Source organism: Dipteris shenzhenensis, chromosome 13 (genome assembly GCF_047967505.1).
Source record: "Dipteris shenzhenensis isolate YYH24624 ecotype China chromosome 13, Dip_SZ_1.0, whole genome shotgun sequence".
NCBI classification, from domain to species: domain Eukaryota; kingdom Viridiplantae; phylum Streptophyta; class Polypodiopsida; order Gleicheniales; family Dipteridaceae; genus Dipteris; species Dipteris shenzhenensis.
Window position 1 is genome coordinate 54,591,652 of NC_141608.1, and position 11,943 is coordinate 54,603,594.

At 38.8% G+C, this 11,943-nt stretch overlaps 1 protein-coding gene across 2 annotated transcripts in view; it reads left to right on the top strand.

The window, feature by feature from the left end:
- Positions 1-2,994, top strand: part of LOC147895596 (protein SAWADEE HOMEODOMAIN HOMOLOG 2-like) — a 39,661-nt gene extending 36,667 nt beyond the window's left edge. Inside the window, exon 9 of one of the 2 annotated variants that reach the window (XM_087383664.1) lies at positions 1,871-2,994. In XM_087383664.1, the coding sequence (XP_087239790.1) occupies positions 1,871-2,203 (333 nt within the window). In that variant the 3' untranslated portion in view covers positions 2,204-2,994. The remainder of the gene's footprint in view (positions 1-1,870) is intronic. The other variant, XM_087383665.1, reaches the window with a different exon arrangement.
- The last annotated feature ends 8,949 nt before the right edge of the window (positions 2,995-11,943 follow it).

Here is an 11,943-nt window from a genome sequence, read left to right on the forward strand (position 1 = left end):
TTAATTCAAGACTATGCAATTTGTGTGCGAGCTCCTTGGACAGCACTCTCCTGCAGACGTGTGCGGTCCTACTGGCTGTGTGTATGCACCAAGCTCTGCTCCAGAAACTGCGCCAGAAGGTGAGGGATGCTTACAGTCTGAACTCCCAAAAGGCCCCCACAATGGGGCCTTTTTATAGAGGGTTTCAAGCCCTCCAGATTGGCCGACCCAGTCTGTAGGTCAGCGAAGCAGCCACAGACTGGGCGACCGAATCTGTGTTCACACGACTGGACGTGGCCTATATAAGGCCAGTCTCCCCTACTGCCGACCTGTTCAGGACTGCCGCCTGGCAGCCTGTAATGTTGTGCACAGGCTGCTGGCTCCTGCTGTAGCTACCTACCAATCCGCCGACGTGTGGGCTATCTTCTCTTGCCCATATGTCTGTGTGCAGCCTGTTGTAGCCATTGCTTCAGCCCTGCTTCTCCTTTCTGCAAGTTTGCTGACCAGTCTGTTTTCTCCCAGGCCCTGCAGATGTTCTGTACAATGATTGTGCAGCCTGCAGGCCTCTGTACATACTGATCCACCTTCCATACCTGTTCTGTACACGTATGTAGTCTTTTTGAACTCCGTTTCCAGCCCTAGGTCTTCTGTGTGGCAGCCTGCAGTGCTGTCCACCTACCTGCCTTGTGGATATTTCCTCCATCTAGATCTGCCCATCTGGCATCCAAACCTGATGCACACACAGCAGACTCTCATGCCCCCCGACCTATATTGGTACCAGGGCCCGGTGCTCTGCTCAAATGGGGGGTCTTATAGGTAGGAGAATGGACCCTAATTTCTAACACCCCCTCCCATTATTACACTGTGACCTGAAGACACATGCCTTCCATCTGCTCCCTTTCAGAAGCTTCCAGGAACAATTTGAGAAATGTGTTGAAAGCATATGGTTTACCTCCATGTCCATTGCTGCTATATTCTTGCAACTCAAGAACCAAGCACGGTACACTACAGTACCATCCTCCAATAGCACTACCAAATGACATCATGAACATTCCTGGCACACCGTACAACTAGGTATAATCTCAGTGTGCTTCCAGTCCCCCCCTCTGAATTTGGGAGTCGTCCAGGCCCTGAAAAGCATCAAGTCTCGTGGGTCTATTTCAACCTGTTATGCAACCTGCATGATCCACAACAAACATCCAGAACCCCTGAAATTACTCCAGGCTGTCTCTAGATACAAACTTGAGCTCCTCTCAAGTTCAAGTCCTGAGTCCACCAAGGTACAGTAGTACTGCTGTCTGTAGATGCCTCTGGTCCTCCTTGAGAAGTCGATCAACTGTAAGTAACAAGCTATCCATGCCAACTAGGTCCATCAACCAACAGAAAACCCAACTGCCTCTGTTAAGAGAGCTCCTCTGGTACCTGTCTAGAGGTTTTTCACCTTCCAACTTAGCAAGCAAATATTGCCAAGTTTACTATTGTACTCATCTGACATCATATAAATACGAAGAGATTACATACCCATGGTCTTTAGTTCGTTGCTTGCTGGTAAAACAAGCCAAATACCTCAATGAAGTACTCCCATCAGTACAGGTGGTTCCGGAGCCAATACTCTAGTCATGGTGACAGTTTCAAGTGGTGTAGTTGAAGGGTAGCTGAATTCCGCTGTTCACGATGAATTTTTTGGAACAATAGATGTTGTGAAATAACTTGTGGATGTGACGAATGCGGATGGCTGAACTTGCAGGCAACAACTGGTCTGCTGTCTCAACAATAATTTGGGTGATCCTTGATAATTTAGATGTGTTTTATGAAGAGAGTTAAAGAAGAGAGAGAGAAAATGCAATATGTGAAATGTGATATTTCTGAAGTGTTGTGTTCATTGGTGCAGGAGATAGTGCCTCTAAGAAAGGTTTGTCGAAGACCAGAGACAGAGTATCGTCTGAATTCAAAACCCCCTCAATCTCCTGGTGATACTTCAGCTCTAATGGTTAACGATTCAACAGTGCTTGACTCTATGGGCAATGTGCATTCATCTAGGGGCACGGCACTGGGAGAAGGCAAGCGTATGAGGCTTGATACTAGTCCCCATCGACAAGAAAATCAACCATTGGGTGGAACTGTGTGGGTTACCGGGCCAAAAGTTGAAGTTAATCAGGCAGTACCTGCTGGATTGCCCCAGTCAATGGTTGGTGGTACTGGTACCATTGCGGCCTTCAGTTAGGAAATCTGCCTTTCTATCGAATGGCAGCTTGTTCAAGCAGTATTTTCTCTCTCAGGTTGCCTACTGTAAGTTATTTAATGGGGCATTGTGGCAATGAGTCTGCTTTGAAGTCTGTTGGTGGTGCTTGTAGAAACATGGTTGCAGGCACAAATAACTGCCCTACTGTAAGTTATCTAATGGGGCATTGTGGCAATGAGTCTGCTTTGAAGTCTGCTGGTGGTGCTTGTAGAAACATGGTTGCAGGCACAAATAACTGAAGGTTCTCTTTCATGCGAAGGAAAAGTTAAGAGAGGCTTCAATATACAGCCTTTGGTAAAATAGTCAGGTATTGAGGAGGAACTGAACAACTGTACTAGTGCATCAATAAACTATTTTTTTCTAGTGGACATACCATGATTCTGTGATTGCATGAGATCCTACAGATTACACATTCTGTACTATCTTATTGTATGGTTAAGCCCATTTTACAGGTGCTCTAATAGTTCACATGCCCATTATATTGGGCCGGAAATCGGTGCACCCCACTCATGGAGCATGGGGATGTGGGTTCCTTACTAGTAAGATTAAGGTGCATTGCTTTATGTTGATAATATGGTTTTGATCCCATTACTACAGAGAGAAACACATACGTTTCATTTGCTTGGGACTGTACGCTTTGTGTGAAGCTGGTTATGGTGTCTTTACTTAGGACATAATACTTTGAGGGCATCCTCTCTCTTTTAAAGAGTAGCAAATGGAGATTGCTATGCTAGATCCCCCCATACCCAAGTGATAGTGCTACTTTATGGAGTCTATATGCATACATCATGGTTGATTTGTGTGTGGTATCTCCTCTTATTGTTAGCATGTGCTGTATCTTTTTCTTCCCATAAATTGGGAAATTTTATTGCATTAAAAACATTTAAAGTATTGGGAACATCTTATTCTTTGATTGTTAACTTAAAATCCCTACTTTGTCACGAAGTTGGTGTAATTGTGTGTTTAAACTCTTCTTACTTTTCTTGTTTAATGCATCGAATTGAACTAGCCTGGACTTCTAAGGCACTTCATAATTTTTTTGTTTTTGTGTGAGGTGAACTTGTAGCTCATTGTGGACTTGGAAAAAAAGAGGCCATAACTCGAGCAATTATAGAAGCATTAATAAAGACGCACAACGTCCACATGGTATAATAAACTTGTCTATGTACTAGGCTAGAGACAAATGAAATATTGCTCATTAGATTTGTGGAATACTTAACTATAGCCCTAAACTAAGGAAATCCTTGCAATTGGATGTGTTGTGTTCGTTCATGAAATGAAACAGACATACACATGACAATAGACTCTTGCGGAATTGCTTGAATGAACATTGCATCCACATATCGTCTAGGGTCTCAAATGAGCAAGACCATAATGATATTTATCTTAAGTGAGAAAATAATTTTGAAAAATAATTTTCGTAACAATCTCATGTGTGATACCTCAGTTGTAGTCATAAGCACAATAAGGATGAGGGTTTCCTTTGGCACTATCAGGTTTTCAAGGGGGAAAACAAAAAAATTAGAAAAAAAGAAAATGAAGCAGCCATCATCGGGAAAGGTGGTCAACTGACCCCTAAAACGTGGGGAAGCTAAGAGGCTCACTACAATATCATTCTTAGAATTGCTAGCAGTTAAGCCTTTAGATAGTTTTTTCTATGTTTAGGAATGTGGAACTACATTAAATTGAATGCATTAGAAGTGTCTCCTAGCAAGAAGAAAAACTTATGTAGATGGTGCATTGGTTGCATTTAAGTGAGCCAACAACTTAAACAAGTTTGGAGATTTTTTAAGGAGCACACCTTTCATGAGTGGCTAATAAAAACCTTCGTGCAACAAAACTAGCAATTTATATAGCTTTTGGGATGTCTCTCCTACTCTACTCTTATCATATGTCTTATATTAATCATCAAGCATAAAAGATGTGTTTTAATCCAATCTAGCCACATGTCATCTTGGCATTGAGAGAAATTGGCATGTATTCTCTTAGGATGAAATTTGGTTCCTTTTTATAAATAACTAAGAAGACGAGGCTAGTCGATGTTGTAACATCAGTGTAAAGAATGTACATCATCAAAATTGAAGAGTTTGTTCCCGTTATGTTCCTTGCATGGAATGTATCCTTATTTTCACAATTGGAATCTTGAGTAAATTTATTGCTAGAAGTCAAAAAATACGCATTTGTTGCATTGATTATGAGAGCATCATCAATATATTTTAGGAGCCTTACCATCTTTGGTTCACCTTTTGGGGAAAGATTTCTTCCTTTTTGACACAGTGGTTATGGATTATGGACAATGTTTCTTTTCAAATAGTGTTTCTCTTTCTAGACTAGTTTAATGCATTTATCTTTGTGCCCTAGTTTCATAGAGCATGAATTGTGCAAGCAAAAATTCTAACAAATGCGATATACATTAGGGGGAGAGGGGCAATCCAAGGAGAAAAAGTATAAGTGATCCATAACATTATGTGAAAAATGGTGATATTATTCTCAAGAAGGAAAAAACAAAGACGGTAGGGCTCTAAAAATATATCAATGTTATTCACACGGTCAAATAACTTTTAAGTAGCAAAAATGAGTGCTTCTTGACTTCTAGCAAGGGATTTATTGAAGTTTCTTTCTTGAATATTATCATTAATCTAAATGTTATTTTCATGTGAAGCATGTATCTTAGACTATATAGAATTCCTTCTACACATGTATGCAAGCTAGTGTTCATTGAAAAGTACACTAGTTGAGCTTTTCACAAACCAAAGATAGCCAATTGACAACATTTGCTGTGGTTTACGTTGTGTGCAATGTCGTGTTGCAATTGTTCACACATGTTTAAGGGCATGCTCCATCTAGTTTTGTTTGAAACTATCTAGTCATTTGAAACTAAGATAGCCAATTGACAACGTTTGCTATAGTTTACAGGGTGTACAATCTCGTGTTGCAATTGTTCACACACATTTAAAAGCATTCTCCATAGTTTCTTGGTTTTTGGTTTCTAGTTTTTCCTAGTTTGTTTAAACTAACAATATTTGAAAATATGCTCTCCACAATTATATACCTATTGCATAATGGTTTTCAAACATTGATCTTTGGTGATATTCGTAACTTGATTAGCCTTAAAATGGATACAAAAGACAAATTCAATCTATATATTACTCTCTGAATAAATCCAACAGTATTTATAATTTTGTATAGTTTCATTTTCCAGCATGCTTTTCTATTGTATTAGGATTAGTTAACTAAATCTAATCCCCAATTATAGGAAATAGTAAAACATCGTTGGGTGTGGCCTGATGGTGCTTCCTCTCACTCATAAATTCTAATTTGTTTTAAGGTTGAAATCCTTGAATGGTATAAACATGATGTGGAATCTCTTTGCAAGTAGCCATGGCAAAGGAGGAATATTTTGGATATTGTGTTCTAATTAAGTGTATTTTTTGTTAACATTAATCAACATGTCCTCAATATAGGCTATAGAGTGCCCATGATGCAGTAACATAGTTTGGAGCTAGAGGTAGCTACCTCTCCATAGGGGTGCAATTGACATACATTTTAAGCCTTAGCAATGATTTACTACTGCATAGAGTGTTCCATTGAGAAAGAGTAGATGAAGTACAAAGAAAAATGGATATGACTATGATGCCATTAATAGAGCTCGTACTTTACACGTTATATGGTGCTTTCAAACAGCCACCTTTTACTCAAGTCATGCCAATGTTCTCTTGGTTTTGTAGCAAAGGCATCACGGGAGATCATAACGATTGCAAAAATATTGCAATGGTGAAGCAATGGGAGCGGTGTAGGGGGACTATGTCGGAGAGAAAAACAATGAACCACAGCTTGAGGATGGCTTTGATAATTGTGAAAATTGGCTCCTTTGGTATAGAAAGTGTGAAAAACGGTCCATGGTTGAATTAGAGGAGAAAATGGAATTCCAATACTTATGTGGCCAATATGAATCTGAGCAAGTAATAAGGGCTTGTGGCACTCTATGCCCACCGTAAGCACTCTTACCCATTTCATATGCGAAGTGTGTAAAAAGATAAGCTATCATTGATTAGAAAGGCAAAGTGGATTCTTTAAATGGCATTTTCAAAAGTTCAAATCTATTAAGGATGAAGGCCTTTCACACTTCTTGCCTAACTTGAGGAACCTTATACAATTTATATGCTCAAATGAATGGAAAATGGCTCAAATAGTAGGAAAGTATGACGACAGAAAGACCACCCATGGTTGATTTGGAAAATATATTCTAGAGGGGGATGGGAGAGGGAAAGTGAGAGTGAGTTTTAGAGAGAGAGTGGGAAAGGGAATTTTAAGTGGATACTGGTAGTCGGTGCAATGCATGATGCAGACTATTAATAGACTTAGTATCAGTATAAGTTGCTATTGCTTATTTGAATTTTTCTCCTTAGCAAATTGTAACAAGTGATCATGCATAACTTTTACTTTGCAACTCAAAACTTCCTATCATCCAAGATCCATGAATTAAACATAGAATTTTATTATCCTAGACATTTGTGAGTTGAACATAGGAGAAGCATTTTGTTTTGTTTTTATTGGGAGTTACTACCTTTCAAAAAGTAGTGCATGTTAGTCCAACATAAGCTCATACTTTGGCTCTTATACCAAGTTCATACTTGCTTTCTCTATATTCATGGGCACCTTAGTTCAAATGAGTATGCAATAAGAGAAGGCGAGAGAGAGAGAGAGAGAGAGAGAGAGAGAGAGAGAGAGAGAGAGAGAGAGAGAGAGAGAGGCAGGGGGGGAGGGAGGGGGGAGAAGTTAGCGATGTAGTAATCTACTCAAAGGAGCTGGTCATGGTGGTGGAAGTGTCTATGGTGTTTGGCCTTTTGGTTATGGTAGGTCATGGTAGCACAAGGACCAAGCAAAGCAAAGAAGAGAAAAATGCTCAAGATTTTAAAAAAGGAGAAGAAGGAGAGAGAGTGGTATAGAGGTGCACTAACCAATGAAGGATGCCACTAAAGATCATGCTCAAATCATGTTGGATTGCAAGCATTGGATACATCAATCCTCCAAGTATTTACACTATTAAACATCATATCACAGGTAATGCATCAGTTGAGTACCACCAAGATAATAATGATTCAAACCCCCTTGTTGTGAAGTTATACTCGGATAATTCTCTTATGATAGTCTCACAGGTTTATATTTATATAATATAAATGAATCTTAAGAAGACATCATGCCATTTTCAAATCCTTCATTATGAAGTGTTTTTAGAATAGTCCAGTAAATCATCCACATAAATATCAATCAACAATTGAATCCTATCCAATAAATCAAGTAAGAGTGATCAAATCTATAAATATCTTAATATAAGAGTTCTCAAATCTATATGTCTTAATATAATTACTGCTCTGTGGAGAATTCCTTGGATTATAGATTGCTTTGCTCATTTCCTCTTGACTTTGTGTCACCAAAGGGTTCCTTAACCTTGGTAGATGTATTAAATTCTTTGGGTGGTACATTTTACCTTTGCTTCAAATATTGAGCCTTTGCAAAAAAAAGGGGCAAGAGTGTTCGAATTGGGATAAAACTTAGTGTTGCTACATACTCTGATACATCAGTAAGAGCAGTGCAAGAGACAATAACCCATCCATGCTCAAACTTCAATAGTTTGACTATATTCAACATGTTTTGGAGACTTTGGGTCCCTATGAACAAGATTATTGAAATTTCATTTACTAAACCAACTCTTCATCATGTACAACAAGTCTTTTACATTTTGGATTAAGTCAATTTTGAATGGAGAATGGTTGTGTACCGTATGCCTAAAAGCAAATTTCAAAAAATGGATTTGTCCCTCCTCCCCTCATGGAATTGGCCTACGAAGGGTCTTTGGGTTTGTGACACTTTCCAACCTACGAAGGGTCTTTGGGTTTGTGACACTTTCCAATAAATATATATTTTGATTTTGAAGACGTAGGATGTTTGGCTATAGTATCATGTGTGACTAACTTCAATCTAGAACAGCCATCATATTCCTAACCTTTTGATGGATGATCAAAATCATTGTTTGATAGAAATGTCATTATCACCACGATTAATTTTTTTTCAATGCTTCTTGACAACAACAAGTAGGATTGAAACAAGAGATATTACCTCATTTGTTGATACTTAAGATGATTACAATTTAACAAATGAATAGGTTTGATTTTACTTCCACTCTAGAATCTTCAATGAGCTAGAATCTCTATCGAGTGTACTAGCTTGGACCACCACTCATTTTGACAATTTATACAATAAGAAACCAATGACCATTACGGCAAGCACTTCTCCCCAATGTATACTCAATTCTTATCACAAGTCCTAAAGCAGGAGTGATTTGTCTACCTCATCGAATATGCCATAAGTAGAACATGCACATACTGCACATGAAAATGGGCTGGTAAGCGAGAAACGATCCGTTTTAATGCTTCTTACTGCCGATGCTAGCACCCATTAGTACTCCCTTAAAATGCTTTGTGCTAGTGCTTTCCTTGATTTATGTATGAGTATTTGCCTCAATATGTCTGTGTAATATGCGTAATTGTTTCTTCCACAAAAGGATGGGCCCAAAGAAAACCCCAAGTACAAAAAATTAGCCATCTTACAAAAGGGGCCAAGGCTTGTGGTGGCCTACGATGACAACAGCTAACTTAGACACCCCTTAGGGTAAGACTAAAACACCACCAAGGTTCTCACTACATTAGTCATGCATTGCCCAATTAGGGGCTTAGACTTGCCAATTACTTTAGCCAAATCCTCAACACCAAGCCTAAGAGAATTGATTCTATAAACCCAATGCCCATAGACTGATGAAAAACTAGTTGATTCCAGACTAGCCATACAACATTGACCGTTACAGCTCTAATATATGGCCAACAAGCCATCAACATTGAAGGCAAACCCATTGGAGTCCTCAAGGAGTGCTAGCTTCCAGTTGGAGGTGATATAGAATCTAGCCAAAAGACTGACCTTACAAATCACCACTTCTACCTTGCTCCATACTCATCGAGTACCTGGGCAATACTAAAAAAAGTGCCTAATTACTTCTAGAGACATCCCACAGAGAGGGCAATTTGGGCTCACATAAAATCTTTTAGCAATCTTAGCTCTGGTTGGGAGCCATTGGATGAAGGGTCTTCCACAGCATAAAGCTTCACCTCCCTATTCTACATTCTTTCCAAATAATCCTAAACGTCTTCCCTCCACCATGCAAGAGATCATCTCAAGCCCCATTTCCTATTCAAATCCATACCATCATCAAATTTTGATAGATGTTTTTTGCTTTGATCATTTTCAAACTAGTCTTCATTAGGTGCCATTGGCTTGCTCTATATACTTGTGTCTCTATACACTTGGTGGGCCAATCATTTGATATCCTACTTAATACCCACATAGCAAAGAAATTTCCCTTCATTCAAAGAAAATATAGTGACCACCAATTCATCTTGGTACCAATCCCCTCTGGAGATATCCTAGAACTAAGACCAAGAAGACAAAATACTTTGTGCTCGAAGCATGTCCAGTGAGGCAAATGGTCCAGCATCATTGAGCACTACTTTACTCCACCATATAATCTCAGAGAGGCTCGCATCACCTCTCAAGCTTGCATGAGAAGACTAAGACATCTTGGCAAAGCTGAGTTTCCAGCACCTACTAGTGGAGTGATTAGATCAAATCCTAGAAAAAAATCGTTCATACCAAGAGAGTCTGAATGGCACAAGTTCACAACCCACCCAATCATTCCATCTAATACCCCCTCATCTTGCAGGGGATCAATATGAATGGCACCCTCCACATCTCCTCCAAAACTGTCGACATCCATACTGATGGTTGTGGTGGCTTCATCATAGATGCATAATTGTGGATGTTGTTGTATCCCCTATGTTGCAATGCCTACAACTCCCAAATGCCAAGAGCACACAAGTGGGGGACTGTGTGCAGCATCGTATATAGTGGACTTGAAGGGGTTGTAGTTGTGTATATTTTTGAAGGCTCTATGTGTGGCATTGCACATAGTCCCCTATTGGTGAAGATTGAATGATATCCTTTACATACCACTGCAAAAAAACAACAATTTATTGTGACATAAATTTTCCCATGGGTGGTTGTTATACTCATTGAGAGAGAGAAGCTTGAATTTTTGGTGGGTAGATTTTGTAAGCATGGATAACTCACTTAGAGACAAAAATCAAAAATATCAAATGAAGAAAACTGAGGAAAGAAGTCACTAAAAAGGCAAGCTCAATGCCCTAGCAGATTGCAAATAGAAACATCCGAGAGAGATGTATTGTATTGTAAGCAAGCTTTTTGCTCTTGTAGACCTACAAGCTATCCAAAGTAATGTCACACAATTTGTCACATGATATATATCTCTATTGTATTGTAAGTAAGCTTTTTGATCTTGTAGATCTACAAGCTATCCAAAGTAATGTCACACAATTTGTCACATGATATATATCTCTATTGTATTGTAAGCAAGCTTTTTGATCTTGTAAATCTACAAGCTATCCAAAGTAATGTCACACAATTTGTCACATGATATATATTGTGTTCAAGAGTTTGGCATTAGAGATAAGGAGACACTCCTAAGACATGCGCCTGAGAAAGATAAGGAATTGGATGAAAGAGTGATTGATGGTGGTGGAGAAGATGAGGCCTAATGCACATGGTATGATACACCCATAGGAGTTTTAGGATAGCTAGTATAGACTAGCTTGCATGGGGTACCCAAGTAATGGAGAAGGGTTCTTTCAAGTGCTCTTTGTTATGGATTGGGACTTGAAGGGCCATGTCATAATAGAGAACAAGATGGAAACACTTGCATCATCTAATGTTACAAAGAAATTCATTTGAGATAGCTATGGCATGACTTGGATTCATGATACTCTAGAAAAACTCGTAAACTCGCTGTGAAAAAACTCGCTATAAAGTAAACTCCGCATGATGTGCCCAACTCTCCTCTTATTTGTCGATGGAATTGGAATGACTACTACACCAAGAGGTATATCTTTGTGAACTTACTTTTATGGTGATTTTATCTCTTCTGCATCGGAAAGAAGTAATATTGTTTTTGATAATGTTAAAAAGTCTAAATCTTCTTTCAATGATTTAATGTTAGAATTTAAATATGTTTTTTTGTCTGATCTTCCTGATGGTTTACCCCCTAAGAGAGAAGTAGATCATAAAATAGATTTGATTCCTAGATCTACCCCTGTTTGTAAACCCCCTTATAGGCTTAGTCAAATGGAGGAACGTGTGATCGAAAGATAAAATTTAATGGAATACCTTAGGAAGGGCCAAATTTAACCAAGTAGCTCACCTTAGTCTGCACTAGTTTTACTGGTAAAGAAAAAGGATGGTACTATGCATTTATGCATAGATTACCAAGTAGTATATAAAATCACCATAAAAATTAAGTATCCTATGCCTCGCATTGATGAGCTCTTTGATCAATTGCAAGGGGAAAAATATTTTACTAAAATTGATTTAAGGTCAGGATGTCACCGAGTATGAATTAGGGAGGAGGATGCCCCTAAGACATCATTTCATACTAGGTAAGGGCATTATCAGTTTAAAGTAATGCCATTTGGATTAACAAATGCTCGAGCAACTTTCATGACATTTATGAATAGTGTCTTAAGGCCATATCTAGGAAAATTTGCTATAGTATTTTTAGATGATATCCTTATATATAGTACAACTAGAAAAAAGCATTT